This window comes from Nansenia antarctica, assembly GCF_963989245.1.
Source record: "Nansenia antarctica genome assembly, chromosome: 16".
Taxonomy (NCBI): domain Eukaryota; kingdom Metazoa; phylum Chordata; class Actinopteri; order Argentiniformes; family Microstomatidae; genus Nansenia; species Nansenia antarctica.
The window spans coordinates 25,373,114-25,393,294 of record NC_137686.1 but is presented as its reverse complement, the minus strand read 5'-3'; the positions used below and the strand labels follow the sequence as shown (position 1 = coordinate 25,393,294).

The window sequence follows — 20,181 nt, the reverse complement described above, 5'->3', positions numbered from 1 at the left end:
ACACACAAACCCACACACTTTCAAATCCAGCTGTTGTGTACACTGCGGTTGTAAGAGCATGGCATCATTGTCTTTGGACAGTGTTCGTTTGTTTGTTTGTTTATTAGGATCCCCATTAGCTAATGCCATGACATTAGCTAGTCTTCCTTGGGTCCGACACAAAAATCACAAATGTGTCGTTCCGACGTGACGCTTGTCCCTCAACCGACAGTTCAGAATCAGACGGTTGTCACGGGAGACATCAAGCACAGCATGGCATGTCCAACAAATGACGAGAGCGAGAAAGAAAAAACCCAAACCTCAATATTCAATATTTTTATTTCCTTTTTGTAGCAATCCACATTTGCTGTTTTGTTTTGTTTTTAATAATTCTTTTTTCTCATTTTTATACAGTATTGAAAACAAAAAACGAAATAATAATAATAATAATAATAATAATAATGTGGTGCATTCACATTTTCTCCCAAGGGATTCTTTTTAAGGTTGATCTCTACAAGGGTAAAACAGTGAAGAGCTTGAAGCTGGAACCATCCATGTTGAAATTCTCACAGGGCGGAGTAGGAAGAAGAAGAGTGGGCGCCTGATTTAAAATCATCTACAACACTTCATGGATTTTTATTTTTATTGACATGTTTTATTTCCTTTGTCTGATTTATTTTATTTGTTTTTGAAAGGGGGGTGGGGGGGATGAGTCAGCTTCCCAGCATATATCATTAAAAGGAACTTCCCAGTCCATGCGAACAACAGTCCAAAAAAAAAAAAAAAAAGAGAAAAAAAAAATAAACACCTTCCCCTCCTCCTCCTCCGATCACTCCTTTCTCCTCTCGTCCACGGCACTCCTCTCCCCTCCTCCTCCTCCTCGCCTTCTTTCTCTATGCTACGTAGGTGTAGACTTTGCGGTCCTCGGGCGTCCTTGCCAAGTATTCTCTCTCTATTAGTCCTTCAATGCGCTTTTTAATGACCACAGGGCTGGGGAGGAACCGAGTCTTGAGCTGTGAGGTTACCTGAGGGAGAGCAACGTACCAACACAGACATCAGATCAGACCAATATCTACAAAACAAACAAAACAACAACCCCAAGACTTTATGTTGCAACGGTGCTCCACTGTTTGATAAATGTCTCCTGCGTCAAGGCGATGAGGGAAAGACTTGAGAAATTCTTGCGTTTCAACATGTAATTCAAAGCTAATCCTCAAGCTTAATCCACACTGCATGCGCCTACACACTCCAGACAGTTTGCAACAGATTTCCACACTTTTTTAAACTTTAAAATCAGCCATATGTTTGGAATCCTCCTATGACCATTGTTAAAAAAAAGTGAAGTTCAAATGCATTCTGGTTATATTGTTATGTTATTGTATTATTATGGGTCTGCAACTTGTGCATCCACACATGATTTGAGAGGGTGTTATGTTGCCCCCTAGATGCTGGGGGGTGTAAGTGTAACGACAAGTCAAGAATTCCTCAGGTCCCTAGCTATGAGAGCTTAAGGTGCCTCTCTCTCTCTCCCTCTCTCCCTCTCTCCCTCTCTCCCTCTCTCCTCCACACCCACCTCTGCTACCAGGACGTTGTGCTGCATCTTCTTCCTGGACTTCATGATGCGGACGATGGCCGCCTCGATCTCGTGCTTCCTGTCGTCGTCCACCTTCTGCCGCGTCTCCTTCCTCTCGGGGTCGGACTCCCCCTGCTTAGCAGCGACTGTGGGGGGGGACAGACGAAGGGATGAAGGGAGGGACAGGGACAGACGGACAGGGACAGACGGAGCAAGGTCAGTACAAGATCATCAAGGGGGAAAAAAAGTGAGGGCTGAACATTCTCACACACATAACACACAACCACGCACGCACGCACACAAGCACAGACAGAGACACAGACACACAGACACACACAACCACACACAGACACAACACTCACACACAACAACACAACAACCCACCTGTCTGTATTTTGACTCTGTGCAGCTTGGAGGTAAACTGATCGTTGACTGTAAACACGTGGCCGTTCTCGATCTCCTTGGACTTGGGCTCCTTGGTGAGGACACGCTGGGTGGGCTTCCCACAGGCTAGGGACTGCAGCGCCCGGACCAGCTCCCTCTCTGGGATGTCTGTCTCCTGCTGGATCTCCTACAGGGGGGGGGGGGGGTAGAGAAAGGGATATTGAAGGAAGAGCCAGGACAACCAAGGAACAAAGTGACCAAACAGATATATTCAGTGTGTGTGTGGGAGGGAGGGAGGGAAGGACCTGTACCTCGAAGGTGGACTTCTCTCTGTTGTTGAAGAGCATGAGGATGGTCATCTGGAAGGTGGACACCTGCAGTATGTGCTTCCTGGAGTTGGAGCCCGTCACCTGGGCCCCTCCCACAACTACCTCAGAGCCATCCTCCTGACAGGAAGAAGGGGAGAGAGAGAGAGAGAGAGAGAGAGAGACAGAGAGAGAGAGAGAGAGAGAGAGAGAGAGAGAGAGAGAGAGAGAGAGAGAGAGAAAGGAGGGAGAGAAAGAGGAGGGGAGGAGAAGAAAGAACAAAAGATTAGCTTGAGCTAATGAAACACACATTCACATTTTTCTGGTTTTCTACAGTTTTATTGTGCAGATCGATCACAATAATATATTGTGGAAGGTCAGAACATTTTCATGGTTTCAATGAAAATATAAAAGAAATAGTTATCGTGATAGAAGGTGTAATGTAATGTAAAGGCCTTTACCTTTTTGATGGTGCCGTAGAAGGTGGCGTTGAGGTCTGCTGAGCCCATGTGGTGCTGGAGGGTGAGCTGTCTGCCGCTGTGCTTGGCCAGGTAGAACCTACAGGCAGAAAGACAGACAGGACACCCCATGACACACGCAACATATCTAAACATATGGACGGTTGATCTTCATTTGAACAATATTGAGAGATGGAGGTAATATAACAAAACTGAAAAATCAAAAATTGTACAAAGGTAATTCATAGAAATGCAATTTCTACAAAGTTAGGACACCCCTACATTTATTACTACTTAATTCCTAATTCCTAAAATTAGGATCAAGTGCACCACATCAGGTGCAAATGATTAGAACATTGTTAAGAGAGGATTCTGGAGAAGTCTGTCTTATTTAAACCTCAGACATTTAGTTCGGTTTGCTTGGGACAGATGAATCCAAAGTTGAATTAATTGGGCAATGGGCACGATAACAGCATTTGAGCACAAGAACCTCATATCAACTGTGGAGCATGGGGGTGGAAATGTCATGGTTTGGGGCTACAGCTTTGCTGTAGCAGGGCCTGGCCAGCTCACCATCATACAGTCCGCTATGAATTCTTCATTGTATCAGAGAGTGCTTGAGGAAAATGTGAGACCATCTGTCAAAGCTCAACTGAAGCTGAAGCAGATGTGGACCATGCAACATGACAATGACCCAAAACATTCCAGTAAATCCACCAAGGAATGGCACAAAAGAAAGAAATGGAGAGTTCTGGAAAGGCCAAGACAAAGCTTGGATCTTAATCCCATTGAGATGCTGTGGGTTTAGTTTAAACGGGCTGTGCATGCAAGAAAACCCTCAAACATCACACAGCTGAAAGAATTCTGCATGGAGGAGGAGTGGGGAAAACGTTTTCCTAGTCGATGTCAGAGACTAGTAGACAGTTACAGTAATCTAAATCTAATCTAACTGAGGTTATTTCAGCCAAAGGGGGCAATACCAGCTAATAGGGTGTCCTAACGTTTGCCTCATATTGGCATCTGTTAATTCTTTGTTATAATAAATCATAACAAAGTTACATTTTCATTGTTTTTGGTTCAATTACATCACCTATGTATAAAGTAAAAAATAAGATGCTTCCAGACTGTATCCAGAGACTATTTCAAGTTAGACAGAGTAATTACGAACTCAGAGGAATATGTATGTTTATGAAAACAAAGATTAGAACAAATGCAAAACAAAGATGTAACAGTTAAAGGAGTTAACTTATGGAATACTTTTGAAAAGGAAATTAAAATGTGTAGTACACTAAAAGGATTTTAAAAAATATTTAAAAATAAGATGATTAACAAGTATAAAACAGAGGTTTAAATATAGTTTTTGTTTGGTATTTTTTTAACTTTTTGTTCACATGCTAAGTGAAATTTTGTTTGTAAAAATGTCAATGTTTTGATTATGCATTCATGAAAAAACAAACCAAAAAAAAACATACATGTAACAAGGGTAGGCGCAATAAGCCATGGCTTCAGCCTACACCTTTTTGGTCCTGGTGTTACGCATTGTGACTGTGTAAATGTTTTTGTATCTGTATTGTGAATTGTAAACATTCTCAATCAATCAAAAACCTTTATCTATAGATATTGTTTAAAGGAAGATCAAATATTGATATGTCCATATTTATATAAAAAAGTATAATAATAATCTTTCCACATGACTGTACAAGGACACACAGACAATGTACATGACGGACAAGGACACATGCCGATGAACAACAATGTCAACGTCGCCAAAATAGACACTCGACCGGCAAGGGGTGGGAGGAATTCAACCAATGAAACGACTCTACGAGGAAAATCTACTTTTTCCGAGGGAAATGCTCACACGTTCATAATAATTAATGTACTAATGAGGCATCTAAAATATATGTAGAATATGCATTTAACCACCGACATGCAAAAAAGTTTCTGCCTTTGTCTGGCGCTCTTACCTTCTGAAGACCTCAAAGGCGTGTCTGGGGGAGGGGGGGATGGTGCATTTGGGCGTGGCCGACTGCGTGGGCCAGTAGCCAGTGGTGAGGACTCTAACTGTGAGGTCAACGCCACCTAGAGACACCTGGGAGGGAGGGAGCGAGAGACAGGTGAGTCACAGTTTGCAACATCTCAATTAATTCCCCCCCCACGTTAAACACTGAGGTGGTGTTACTTGTCAAGTGATTCTTTTTTACTGCATGTGTTTTGGGGGCGACACGTGTGTGTGTGTGTGTGTGTTCTATGAGTCATGTGTCATGTGACGTCTTACCCCCGTAGACTGTAAGTGTTGCCTGAACTCGTCCATGGTGGTGTTGGAGATGCTCATGTCTCTGAACATCCCTTCCAGTTTAGAGGTGAACTGACAACCACACTCCGTCTACAGAGAGAGGGGGAGGGGGGGAGAGGGGGAGGGGGAGGGAGGGGGATGGAGGGAGAGACAGACAGAGGGGGGGAGAGACAGACAGAGGGTGGAGGAGCAGAGAGAGAGAGAGAGAGAGACACCAGTCAGACACACTTCAACTGACAGCAGCTTATCAAGGCTTAGCAGAGACAGGGAGGTTAGGGAGCCAGAGTACACTGATAAAACAGGAGAAGAACACTAATACATGTCTCTCTCTCTCTCACACACACACACACACACACGCACACGCACACGCACACGCACACGCGCGCACACACACACACACACACACACACACACACACACACACACACACACACACACACACACAGACACACACACACACACACACACACACCTTGAGCTTGGAGATCATGTTCTTCTCAGAGTCGTCCGAGACGCTCTTGTTGGTGAGCAGCCTCCGGGCCAGGTGCTGTTTGTAGTACCTCTCAAACACGTCCTTCTCCTGCATGAACCTGAACAGCACCATGGCCTTGTCCAGGATGGACTCCACCTCCTGCTCTGTCAGCTGTGGAGGGATGGGGGGAGGGGGGGGAGCAAATGGGAGGGAGAAAAAGAGGGGGAGGAGAGGGGGAGAAAGAGAATTCTTTAACATGGATCCTTCACCTGTTCAGTGCTTTTCTCTGTCATTCGCCATTCGTTGAAACATACCAGCTGCATCCAAGATGGCATCTCCCCCCCCCCCCCACACCACCACATAAGTGTACTAAGCAGAGTCATGTGTCTGTATGTACATTTCCATTTCCCATTTTAACCAAAAATGTGAAATGTAAATGTTGCTTGCTTTTATCCAAAGCGACTTGCAATTAGAGATGACAGGGACAGCCTCCCTGGAGTAACTTAGGGCTAAGTGCCTTACTCAAGGGCCACACTAGTGGTGGTGGTGTTCCCCAGGTGGGATTTGAACTCATGACCTTCTGATCACCACCAGTCTTTTATTTTAATTTTTTTAACACCAGGGGAGCCACCCCTCCTAAATTTCGTTGTTTGGTACCTGTACTATAGCAATGACAATAAAGACCATTCATTAATTCATTCAATGTCGCTAGGGGGGGGGGTGCGCGCTACGTACCCCTTTGACTCCCTTCTTGAGCTTGTCGTCGATGAAGAGGGAGAGGTACTCTGGCGAGCGGGAGTTGAGGTTGAGGAAGTACTCAAAGTCCCCGGCGATGGTCTGCTTGAAGAGCCGGTCGTTGTTGAAGGACTCCAGGAGGAAGCGGTCGAAGCGGGTCTTCAGGTCCAGGAGGCCCTAGGGGGGGGGGGAGAGAAACAGGGGTGGAGGAGAGACGTCAGTCAATGTGAGTGACACATTCAGTCTTTCTTTGGAAGGGGGGGTTATATATTTTTTGAGTGTGACAGTGTGACTCGTACTTTACAGTTTGTATTGGACAGAGATAGTAGAGGAAGACAGAAAAGTAAGGAGGAGAGGGCATGGGCCTATAATTAACGCGATGGGGAAAGCTCAGTTACAGAGTTACGGAAAACAGACATAAAAACTGAATTAGGCCATATGGAAAAATGAAAATAACTTAATTTGCTCTATGGCAATTAGATTTCATGAAGAGTATTTGGAATACTGTTCTACCCGACAACACTCCTACACTGTGTGCACAATTATTAGTCATGTGAGTATTTTGACCATCATCATTTGTATGCACATTTTCCAACTCCAAACCATATAAACTTGAATGCTTATTGGATTTAATCATTTTCAGGTGATATGTTTTCGTGTAATGAGGGAGGGTGTGGGCTGAAGTGATGAACACCTTACATTAAGGTGTTCATAATTATTAGGCAGCTTCATTGCCTCAAGAAAAATGGGCCATTTAAAGAGATTTAACTGACACTGAAAAGTCTAAATTCTTGGTGTCAAGATTGGGCAAAGAAATACCTGAAGACAGGTTTTTCAAAGGTTTTACCTGAGGACAGATGGCCACTACACTGGGTGACACTTTCTATTTTGGTGGGACAGCAGAGAGGCTTGAGTATGCTATTGGTCTGACGCATGGATGAGTGAATTAACATACAGAGAACGTCATGTGACACATTCTAATGCTTTGGTCCACATGTCGGGACCCGATGTAATGATCAGACTTGTGTGAATACATTTCCACGTTGTTCAAAATCAACGACACACCGCTAGTCAACGAACACAGCTTGTTTTGTGAGCCTGCCAACATTGTAAAGTAGTGTTATAGTTAACTAGGTAGCAGTGGGGGGATTACTAACCCAATCCATTTCGTTGCAGTATTTTGGCTCGACTAGCGAGGTGTGTGTTGTGATTCTCAACAACGTTGAAACGTAGTTCCGTGTTTCAAAGGAAAAGTCTGAACATTTTGATTGGTTGCCGACCAATGCGGACCAAAATGATCAGACTGTGTCACATATGTTTGGGAGGCGTGGAGACAAGTGAAGTGTCCCTCGGTTGGGAGGGGGGGGTGTGTGACTTACCTGTATGTAGTCGACAGGGTTCTTGCCCTCTCCCTCCTCTGACACCAGGGCCTTGCCCTGCTCCCTCAGGTAGGAGCTCATACACTCACACATGGTCTTCAGGCCGTTGGGCACGCGGCTGAACAGCTTGTACATGCAGCCCAGGTCTGGAGAGGGAGGAGACAGGGGACAACCAGAGTGTCACTTTCCATGTGTTCAGCAAGGTCATAAGCAGGCTATAGCATGTATCCAATAGCATGTGTTTGCATAGCACTTTTTACAAAGACAATCTGTCACAAAGTGCTTCACAACACGAACAATACAAACAATATAAACAAGGTTTCAGTAAAGTTGTTGTCACCCCCTAATGAAGTAGCGCCCCTCTATGCCTCAAGAAGGTCTATGACCGAAAGCTCGCAATAAACGATGTTTTTTTGCACAGTGTTTGAGTGATCACAGATGAGCGGTGGTATTTTCACTATTTGTAGCACCCCTCTATAAAAGGAGAGCAATGGAGAAGCCTATGAATGAAGCAAGACGTTTATTCCTAAACTTTACTATGTCATTTTGTTTCTGTGTTTCAGCACTGTGATTAGGGCTACTATCACACTAACTCCACTGATGTGATGTAAGACACCCTTACTTCAAACACTAACTTCACCAAGAGACAAAGACAAGATATTTGCACAGGCAAATGACTTGGTTACAAACGAGACTGTCTAGAAACCGAGGTTACACAACTCTGGTTCCTGTATTGATGTAAGCAGAGTTTCGGTATTATGCTGCATAACAGACTTCTATAATAGTATTCACAAATTCATCAGGCTATAGCAGTGTTTCCGATGAATTACCTAGATTCTGGCGGCCCGCCATAATCTCAGAGTACAGAAAATATATTTTTAGAGCGACATGATTTTTACAGATCGCACAGCATCTACTGTAGGTCCATATGATTCAGCGCTATCGATAATCCCTAGGCTATTAGGCCTATTGCATAAGGCTACACACCGAGCTCTCCAGATTGCACCTTATTATGACGCGTTTAGTGATGAATTAGGCGTCACCTCGACACTCCTAAACAAGCTCTAGACTCATCTTTCACCGAAGTTCCATAACAATTGTCCCAGTGGCATCAGAGAAAAAGCCTGTGAGTGACATACAAACACCTGATCATAGACCCCCAAAAAGCACCTGTCCATAGACCTCCAAAAAGCACCTGTCCATAGACCCCCAAAAAGCATCTGATCATAGACCCCAAAAAGCAACTGACCACAGACCCCAAAAAAGCACCTGACCACAGACCCCCAAAAAGCACCTAACCATAGTCCCCCAAAAAGCACCTGACCATAGTCCCCCAAAAAGCACCTGACCATAGTCCCCCAAAAAGCACCTGACCATCGAACCCCCAAAAAAGCAAGCCAGGAAAAAAAAAACAGGGGTAAGAGAACCGAGGGCCTAGAGTCTGAAGGAACAACCGCTTGTCTCGTCTGTCTGTGAACCTACTCATCCGACGTCTTGTTTTGACGTTCACCAGGATAATTTGTGTCGCTAAGAGAGTGACCCAAAATGAACCGGGTAAACACCTGGTTCAAAGTGGTAGGTTTGCTTTCACTCCCAACTGGTTTACTGATAAATGTCCCAGAGAAAGAGAGAGAGAGAGAGACTTGGCTCCACATCAAGAGGAGCTCTTGATTTTCTGCTGTGATACGGTCATAGCTCATCGTGCTGGATCATGCTCTAGCGACACTCTCTCATTCCTGTTCCAAGCACTGCAGCAGCCCTGAGACCAGACCAGACTAGCGATAAACCACCTTGTTCTAACAACAGTGACGAGGCGAACCTTATTCACCTCTAACGATTGCACTTCACCTCAGAATCTCACCGGACCGGTTAGGCTTATCATGACAGGGTGACATCATGTTCCTCAGAAGAAGTCAACATGACTGGATAGGTCTAAGCAACAGCTCTAATAACATAGCTTTCACCTACCCAGTCCCAATAAGGAACTACGAAAAGATGGATGAATTCTGGGGCCTTAACGATAAAATGGGTCACCAGGACTCGACAGAAGGCGAATACTTTTTCGAACAATTGAGAAAAGAAAGGGGAGCCCAGGTGAGTCCGCTGACCTTCGGTCTTGCCGTTCTTGAGCATGTGGACGAGGCCCGAGTTCTCCATCTCCACGATGGTCTTCATGTGTTTGGAGATGAGCTCGCGCTCCACCACCTTGACGATGGGCTCCTCCGTGGTCTTGTCCAGGCAGTGCATCACCCGCTCGATCTCCTCGTTGATCCGGGCCTCCACCTTCTTGATGTAGACGCTGGCGCTGTTCTCCGCTAGGAACTTCTGGCTCTCCATCTGGACAAAGGGAGAGAAGAGAAGGGTTTTGTTCGATATCGTTTATATATAGTCTGGTAGTTTTGTTCGATATTGTTTAGTCTGGTAGGCTTTTCATTATTCAATTATAGTTGATTTAATGGCAGTTATTGGACCTGTGAATTGCATGATGGATTAGATAGATTAGAAGGCTAAAATAATAAGAAACAATATAGTACATATATACAGGGATGCGGAGTTGGCATTCAAGAGTTTTGCCATTTGGGGATTAGCAGATCATCTGCTCATAAGGTGGCCGTGACCATTTGTATAGGACACTGTGAATGTAGCCAGAGTGGAGATGGGAGTGTATCAGTAGCAGCTTAGAGCGATACAGACTTGCATGACCACAAGCACAAGAATGGCACGGCTAAATATGAGGGAGGGTTAGGCTGTGTTGTGGAGTAGTGAGGTGAGTGAGAGCTGCTATGAGGTGCATAGAGGGTTGCTAAACTTTGAAAACAATGAATGGACAGGAGAGAGAGAGAGAAACAGAGACAGAGCGAGAGAGAGGGAAACAGAGACACAGAGAGAGAGAGTGAGAGAGAAACAGAGACAGAGAGAGAGGGAAACAGAGACAGAGAGAGAGAGAGGGAAACAGAGACAGAGAGAGAGAGAGAGAGGGAAACAGAGAGAGAGAGAGAGAGTGAGAGAGAAACAGAGACAGAGAGAGAAACAGAGACAGAGACAGAGAGAAACAGAGACAGAGAGAGAGACAGAGAGAGAGAGAGAGGGAAACAGAGACAGAGAGAGAGAGAGGGAAACAGAGACAGAGAGAGAGAGAGAGAGAGAGAGAGAGAGAGAGAGAGAGAGAGAGAGAGAGAGAGAGAGAGAGAGAACCCACCTGGAAGAATTCTGCCGACATTTCTAGGAAGGGGGCCTCAAAGTCTTCCTCATAGACAGACCTGCCCTCCAGGCCCAGAATCATCAGCATCTGACAGGCGTTCCTGATCGCTCCCCTGTGGAACACACACACACACACACACACACACACACCCAAACATTATTTCCATTCCCTTCATGATAGAAACAGGATTGGTACTCTGCTTCCACTCTGCTTCCACTAGGCGTCCCTCACCTGTCCACCACCTCTCCCTTCCTCTCGCGTGCGATCATGTCCAGGAGGGTCTGGCGGAGGTGGTCTCGGATGCAGCCGTAGCGCACCACCTGGTCTCTGAAGATGATCAGGCCCAGGTTGTACACGTTCTCCACATTGTTCTGCTGCACGTACACACGGTCCTGAGACGGAGAGAGGAGGATCGGGGGGAGGAGGAAAAAAAGGAGAGAATGAGAGAAATGGCGTGGTAGGTAGCGGGGCAGGAAAGATGGAGGTGGAAAAGAGAGAAAATAGGGTGGAGGATAAAGAGAACGCTGTGAGCAACCCTTTTAATCCCCCGAAAGACGATTTCTGCTATGTCAGGCTACTACAACACTCAGCAGCTCGACTAGTGAAACGAGAACGAGTTGAAAGAAACCCCGTGAAATATGACTAATGAAAACCCGCTGCCTTCTGGGCACCCTTCATTACGACCAAACAGTACAAATACATCAGTTTGTCAGCGGGTGACCAGGGCATGTACAAATCACATCTCCTTCTTGTAATTAGCTTCCCCCTCCTATCCAGAGGTCAGCGGGCAGGGCCACGAGGCAGGCGGCGGACTGCACGTAACGGAGCAGAGACGTACTGCGGGCCCAAGTTGAGCAACACAAGCTCTGGTGCCCAGGGGGGGTGGGGGGGGGGGGGGAGGAGGGTGAGGGAGGGGAGGAGGAGGCAGGGAGAGAGACACTCGAACAAAAGAATCCATGAGAGAAATCTGCAGTCTCAATAGCAGCTGTGTCATTGTTTCACACACACACAACCACACACACACACACACACACACACACACAGAGAGACACACAAACACACACACACACACACACACACACACACACACACGCACACGCAGACACACATGCAGACACACACACACAGACACACACAAACAGACACACACAAACAGACACACACACACACACACACACAGACACACAGCCTAACTGCGACAGTAAATCAACCAGACTTGCCCGTAGGCTCCAACGAAATGGATAAATAACAGTAGACCTTTTGTTCGTCCCCCGGCCAACTAGTTTTCTAGAAGGCCGTGTCCAGTACGAGACCCAAGTGAGAGACGAGTTTGTGACTGAGGACCATTCCTTCCTCTCTCACAAGTGGAAACTTTACAGGCCATGGAAACACTGAGAGACAAAGACCAAAAAAGAAAGGAAAAAAGCAACAACAAAAAAAGAAACGAAAAAAAAGGGTCCACTGGAGCTCAGAAGGACAGAACTCTCTACAGAACCTTCACCGCTGGACCAGCTGAGATTGGAAAGACAAACCACCGAGCAGGACTGAGAACGTTTGCTTCTGCGGAGCTCAAAGCACTGATACGTTTTCTACCATCGACAGTGATCCGTAAGCTGTTTTGATAAGCAGTGGCTTTTTTATAGACATTTCACTTTCACTTTCACACAGCTTGTTCTGCAACCGCTAAGCCGTCGTAACTGAAACATGCAAACTCCTCAAAGACACAATGGTGAAATTGAGGGACACCTACCATGTACATGAGGATGTCTCTGATCATGACCATGGCTGTCTGGTGGTCGTTCCACGCTTGATTCAACGTCTGCAGGAAGTTATTGTTTAACGAGTTGAGGACGTCTTCTCGTACCTGTTAGTAAGAAACGGGAAGACAACGTCAAACAAACAATGTAAAACAACAAAACAAAAACAAAACATTGATAAAAGCCGTCAGCACTCAAAGTTGCTTGTAAAAGCAAAGCAATTATCCGAGGTCAGTTTCGCATTACTCCTCACTAACAATAAAGGTTAACATTGGAAAAGGTTAGGCTGATCCTAGATCTGTGCCTATAGACAGACAGACAGCTGGGGACTGACATGAGGTAGGCCCGGAAGGTAACGACCTCTTGTCTCCTGGATGTAAATGTGATATTCATAAGAGGAAGCGATGCGAAATCCTGCTGCAATGCCAGGAGGTGCTTCATATTTGATATATGCGTGGCAGGCTGCATAACAAGTAGACGGGTCGTTTTTAAATAGAGCACAACGCTACAGCTGTCATCCAAGTGCACCGGAAAAAAGATGTTTGCCAAAGTTGTCGGGGTTTGGCTCTGTGACTTTAAGTGGCTTTGGACAAAAGACAAGAGCTAACGATCATTCTGAAACCTATTTAGTAAGCGTTTTCGTCACGCGAGATTAGAAGGCGGGTCTGTCCGTGTCAGATTACTTCACTCGCTGCACACTAATCAGGAAGAAAGGATGTTTGTATTTCGAAGGTGAGTCCCAAATAAAATGGTGTGTAAGTTAGCCTACAGGAAGTGAGGGTGGTGCATTGTGGGAGACGTAGGCCTCTAGTCCTTTACTTTGTTGATGAGGTGCTCGGTGACGACCTCCCGCAGGCCTGTGTAGAGCTTCTCCCCGTGCTTGTGGAGCACCATGGTGTAGGCATTCCGGTACAGCTCCTCGAAGCTCAGCCCACTGTTGTTCTTCCGCTGGATCTCCTGGATGGCGTTCTTCAGAAGGTCCCAGATGTTATTGACATACTTCTCATCCATTGTCATCTACGAGAGAGAAAGAGAGAGAGGGAGGGGGGGATGAACGCGTTAGCTTTCCTTAGGCACATTTCACCTGACATTCCCAGACAGAGGTGTTCCCTCATTGTGCAGATTGCTCTCAGTTGATTTATCAGTTATCAGAGGGTTATGATATGTAGGTCATTGTGGTTGCTATCGTTCCAAAAAGCGACAACAATACTAAAATATACTATTGTTGTAGATCTGTCGTCTACTGTGGCAAGGTTGTTTGAAGAAGCTAATGATTGAAAACTCACCCATGATATATATTTACTGCGCTTGAGCTTCCCTGTATACCAATATATACTGCGCCTACTATGCATTCTTGCGATTTAGTCCTAACAGTTTAATGTGGAAAAGCATTAAACTACATATTTGAAAGAGCTTAGTTGAAAAGCCAAAGGTGGCAGGCCTTGCAGAATCCTATCATGACTGACAACAATAGGAAAAAGATATGACATATTTGGGCATCAGTCCATCCATTATGACATCACAGTGACTCAGTCATGAGGCGGGATCACACCTTGTTCATAAACATTCAAAACAAACAGGCTTATTACAGGAATGTGTTGTGATGTTGTGTCAGTGCTGCTCATTGGCTGAGAGACTGTCAGAGTGCTACTGTTGACAATCAAGTGACTCGGTTGAATTTGTTTCAGGCCTTGTGTGTTGTCCTCACATAGCCTGTGCAATCGTTATATCGGCTAGCCTATATTTTCTTACATTTTCTGACAAGACAAGAGATTATGAATGCTCCCCTACTCTTATCACTACAACACTGCTGGAGTTGTGATGTTAGCCAGTTCACATAAATACATCATTAATTCATGAGGATTTTCCTCAGGAAAAATGTCATGTCTTCCACAAGATGGAGGAGAATGGAAAAATCCAAGATAAGGGGAGAATACGAAAAGTATACAGTTTAATAAAATAAAAAAACCTGCAGATAGTCCTAGGACTCTGAATTAATATTCAGGCAGGCAGATGTGTTTGAGGATAGTCCCTGGTGATTGAGGGTCCCCCCCCCCCACCCCTCCCCTCCTCTGTCAATCTTACACCAGTCAATTCCTTCCTCATATCTGAACCCTAAGCATGATCGTTTGTGACCTGACTAGGAAGTATGATACCAGCAGCCATGACACATGACTTAAGACAAACACAGACAAGAGGGCTCTAGGGCTCTAGGCTATAACTTTGATTGACTTTATAGCTGTGCTTGACTCCAGGCGATTGCTGTTCAATTGATAACTCGACACAGACAAGCGTCACTTATGTTTGCTAATTGTGAGAGAGAGAGAGAGAGAGAGAGAGAGAGAGAGAGAGAGAGAGAAAGAGAGAGAGAGAGAGAGAGAGAGAGTTTAGAGAGAGGAAACATCAAAGAGACAGGTCAGTTTAATCACAGAATTCTTTCACACTGAAAAAATGCCCTCCAGCCAGTAATTATGTAACCACTCCCCTTGCTTTGTGTTTGGGTAGGGGGGGTAGGCCTACAGGACGGACTGAGAAGCGTTAACTGACAAGACAGAAACCAGTTTACATGACATTTACAGCTTGCACAGACATGTGCGCGCACGCACACACACACACACACACAGGCCTAAATTGGTACAATAGCCTATATTAAACTAAGGGGACACGTAGTTGTGTAAGGACAAAAGCTTGTTCTTACTTCTAAAATAATCCCCTCTGTTATTGCGATGGCCTGCTGCAGGTATGCTGGCATGACTGCATATCCCATACCCTGGCTACTGTCCAGGTGCAGACAGGCAGAGTAGTACGTGGACACAGATGCACTCATACATACGGACAGGTCTCTGCTGCTGCTGTTATTTCTGCAGCATTCAGGCAGTCAGAGTGAGGCTGTGTGGCTGCGCGCGTGTGTATGTGTGTCAGAGAGAGAGCAACCGAGTGAGGGAGAAGGAGAGTACACTTCTAGCTAAGCCTAGGGGCCCTGTGACTGCATTGTCATACCTTCACACATGCAGACAATCTAGCATCCAACTAAGTGGGGGACTCCTTATGAGGAGAGTCTGTTTCGCCACATGATTTTAAATATCAAATATCAATAACAAATATATATATGAGACGCACCATCTTACACATACCTGACTGATAGACGAGGGACAGTTTGATGACTAACACACTAGTGCTCAATGGCTGGCTACAAAGGTTCCAGGGCCAAGCTCCACCAGTGGGTAAACACAAACAGATGTGATGGTCAAAACAAGGTGTTGTGACACAAATAACCCAGATAAGCACTGACTCCGCTCCACCCAGCCTGTCCTCCTGACTCGTGTCCTGCCTCAATAGAAAGTTAGTGCTGGTGGGAAGATGACACAAAAAGGGACGATTCAGTGGCTGTACCTGGCTAGTTTAACAAGCTGACAGTCTTTGTTGGGTTAGCCTAGCCTGGGTTATGATAGCTGGGGGGGTATTCCATCAACGTGGCTAAAGGAAAATCCTGGCTTATTCTGACAAGTCTCGCGAGACTTAAAAAATAAAAAAATAAAAATTTGTTAATGTTTTGACAAATCACGCGAGACTTGTCAAAAATAAGCCTGGATGTTCCTTCAGCCACGTTGATGGAACACCCCCCAGTTAGCAAAACTAGCTGGCTAGTTGGGGGAATGAGGCTAGATAAAAACACTAGTTGTAGTGGCCTAGTCAGCTAGTTAGCTCGCTGGCTACAGTTGATATAGATAGTTTAATATGCAGTGTGAGCTCCAACGCGAGTTTCAAGTGAATTATGTTTCCTAAAATAATAATAAACTGTAACTGATAGTCCAAACCAATGACTAAGTATGTTTAGCCCAAGCCAGCTGAAATGAATCAACGTTAGTTAGCCAGCGAGCAAGCGACTTAGTTAGCGAACGTTAACAGACTAGTAACAGTGTTCAAAGTGTTTATTTAAGCTGGTGACTAACTAAATAATAATACTGGGCCTAAGTGACATCCCCGGTGCTCGCGTCTCAGCGCCGGCCGCCTCTGCCCCCCTCCACCCGGGCCAGTACTCACAGGAAAGGCTCGTATCCTCATCTTGGTGTCCTTCTTGACGCCGCCTTTGAGGTTGGACATGATTAAGGTTTTAGTCTGTTCGTCTCTACGGTAACATGAAATACTGTTTCTCACTACTACAACAAAGGGAAGTACTGCAGTAATGGTCTGTGATCCCCCTCGACCTTCCCCGGTGTTCGGGTCCGTCTCTCAGGCTGTTGTTGTCCTGGCTCCTCTCAGGTTCTCTGGTGTCTCAGCGCAGTGATGGCGGACCGATGAGCCTCCACTGCGCAGCGCTAACGGCGCACTGGAACTCTCGCGAGATGAAAATGATACCGTTCAACAAGTCCCGTGAATAAATCAATTAGAGACATTCAATAATTGCCCTAATCCTAACCCTATTACTATAAAAATAATAATACTATATATACAAAACTATATATATATTATAATTAATCATTATTATTATTATTATTATTATTATTATTATTATTATTATTATTATTATTATTATTATTATACCCCATTATTATTATACCCCGGCCGCTAAGACAAACAGACTGAAGGACTGCTTCTACCACAGGGCCGTCAAGGCCCTGAACACAGAAAAGGCCTAAGTTCTGGGCCCAGGACAGTCCGGACGGATTGTATGGCAGCTAGTGCTGAGGCACAAACATGTACATTTTCAAGCCTGCAAACTGTGACACTTTAAAATAATGTGAAAAAAAAATACTCTTTGTGCAATATGACAACCCTAGTTGACTATCTGTGCAGTATAGTACAGTGGATTGTGTACATAGCCTTTATTGATGTAAACCAGCTCCTTACCTTCTTGTGATTTTATGCATCTATGCTTTTTCTAAAATGTGTTTTCTTTTTCCTTTCCTAACACCAGGGGAGCCACCCCTCCTAAATTTCGTTGTTTGGTACCTGTACTGTAGCAATGACAAATAAAGTCCATTCCATTCCATTCCATTCCATTCCATTATTATTATTATTCATAGAAATGCAATCACTGGTACAGTTTTCTTTCAAAAAGCTTATTTGGAGAGGAGAATATTCGAGTCCCATGAATAAATCAATTAATTAATAAATCAAGACATTAAATAATTGCCCTAATCCTAACCCTATCACTATAAAAAGAAGAAGAATAAAAACAATATATATACAAAACAATAATATACAATATACAATATATATATATAATATTTTTATATATTATTATTAGCTATTATTATTAGCTATTATTATTATTATTCATAGAAATGCAGTCACTGGTACAGTTTTCTTTCAAAAAGCTTATTTAGAGATGAGAATATTCGGGCTAGTTTATGTGAAATATTTAGATGACAATCACATAAAAGTGTAAAAACTGGTGTTTACGCTCTCGAATGTGTGTTATCTGTCTTACCTAATAGGCCAGCACATTCCCACTCACAAAATCATGGGCATCCCTCGATAGGCTAGGGTTACCAAATCAGAGCAATATGCGTGTGCAAAATGCATAGTCAACTGTGATATTGTGATGTCACTACGGGTATCCATAGACAGGCAGAGGGTTATGTTGAAATGGTAAAACAAGAAAAATGGTCACTTTCAAAGAAGAAACGCCTTTATTTCGGGCTATATGCACAATGTTTTGGGTGACAAATAATATTGATATGTTCATAAGTTGTCATTATTGTAACTGCCGATGGCTGGCACGCATGGGGAAATAACAGGGCGACAGTTACATCAGACATTCACTAGAGGGTACCATCGGATCAACAATAGGGAAAAAGGTGACTTTTACAAACTCGTGATGATCAAAATACTATGTCACCTTTCTCAGAATTGCCTCCATTCACGCAGTCTTCCTGGTCCGTCCCATAGTTCACGGGACCGTCCCAGCTCTCTCTCTGCCCACCGACCCCCTGAGAATGCCATTGGTGTGGACGACAGACCAAAGACTGGAAGATTGAATATCTTCTCACAGTCATGACGATGCTCTCTGAATAAAGCAATAGGGAGACAGTGCAAAAGGGATGCAAATAAAGGCTAGATGCATTTCCAATGCAAATTCCATTTACACAAACAACAACAAGAGTAGGAAAGGAAAGATTTACTTTTATATTCTGCCACAAAGGTTGGGGCTGTTGCATTGCGCCGCAACAAGTTATTTCCAGCTCTCCTCTTCAAACCCATGTTCTCCAACTCCAATTTCCTGATTTCGGACCGCATTTCTTTGATCACCTGCGCGAGCCTCTGCTCGCTGTCCATGGTGCTGTAATGACCCTACCTACCCAATGTCCGCTCATTAAGTGTCTTTCTAACTAACGGAACGCGCCACCACTTGCCCCCATCTGACCTCGTAAACAGATAGGCCTATCCCCCAAGACTGCCTCATCTATTTTTCCTCCCTACATCTAAAACTTCAATCACAGCGGGCTTTGTCGATTTATTTCCCCATCGCGGTGGGTTGCCACTCACGCCGCCGATTTCAGCAAGAGCTGGGTTACACGAAAGTGAAAGGCCTACATCAAGCAAAGCACTCTACCTCTGCCTTTCTCTTTCTATAAAGAAGGTAAACAATCAGGCTGTCATCGCACCATTGATAACCCAGTCACATGGCCAAAGAGAAGAGTGTCATTTCCTTCCCCGAGACCTGATGCCTACCACTTTCACTCCTCGAGTTAAATATTTATCTGTTCTGTCAACGTAAAGCAGCAATGGGCAATCTAGTAAGGGGCAGTGACACATATACCCTCCTATGTTGTGCTGAACCCACTATCACTTTCTCTCTCATGTATGTTTACAGTTGTCTGCCATTCACACGCTGTAATTCTGTGCTGCGGAACATGATCAATTATGTCAAATGAGACATGTGTGTAGGCTGCCTATATCATAAAGCTTTTAACCATAGACTTCATAACAGCTCATTCCACCCTCCCCCTCCCCATTTGGTTTATATAGGCTATTAATAGTTGATAGTGTCCTTCAGCAGTCAGAAACATCTTAAGTTGCCACTGCTATCCTTATCTGCAATACACACTACAAACTAATTATCCGTGCGCGTGCGTGTGCGTGTGCGTGTGTGTGTGTGTGTGTGTGTATGTGTGTGTGTGTGTGTGTGTGTGTCGGTGTCTGTGACTGTGACTGTGACTGTGACTGCGAATGTGTACACTATATGGACAAAAGTATGTGGACACAATTATCGTCTGGGGCTGTTTTCATGGTTTGGGCTAGGCCCCTTAGTTCCAGTAAAGGGAAATCTTAATGCTACAGCATGACATACAATGCCCCCATAGACAAAGTGAGGACCATAATGACATGGTTTGCCGAGTTTGGTCTGGGAGAACTTGACTGGCCTGCACACAGAGCTCTGACCTCAACCCCATCGAACACCTTTGGGATGAATCGGAACGCCGATAGATGGAGCTGTTTACTTTTACAGAGACTGGGACCACCACAACAGCAGAACACCTATACTGTATGTCTACCATCCATCCCAGCCTTAGCTCATATGTAGGCCCAAACAGTTGAAATTTATTTTTGGCACAACAACAACAACAACAACAACAGCAACAACAACAACTAGACAGTGACAATTCCTGTGGAAATTGTGAAGTGTGCTTGCCC

The 20,181-nt window shown here is 44.7% G+C and overlaps 1 protein-coding gene across 1 annotated transcript; it reads right to left on the bottom strand.

Annotated features, from left to right (window-relative positions):
* Positions 1-612: 612 nt before the first annotated feature.
* On the bottom strand, positions 613-16,816 carry LOC308171850 (cullin-3-like). Its single transcript, XM_080546754.1, has 16 exons — positions 16,585-16,816; positions 13,360-13,557; positions 12,534-12,647; positions 11,015-11,175; positions 10,781-10,895; positions 9,690-9,918; positions 7,582-7,727; positions 6,203-6,379; positions 5,468-5,638; positions 4,978-5,085; positions 4,667-4,791; positions 2,703-2,799; positions 2,248-2,382; positions 1,937-2,123; positions 1,553-1,698; positions 613-1,004 (listed from the first exon to the last, which is right to left on the bottom strand). Exons 1-16 carry the CDS (start codon positions 16,642-16,644, stop codon positions 873-875), a joined length of 2,301 nt encoding a protein of 766 aa, XP_080402880.1. The 5' UTR covers positions 16,645-16,816; the 3' UTR covers positions 613-872.
* Between the last annotated feature and the right edge of the window lie 3,365 nt (positions 16,817-20,181).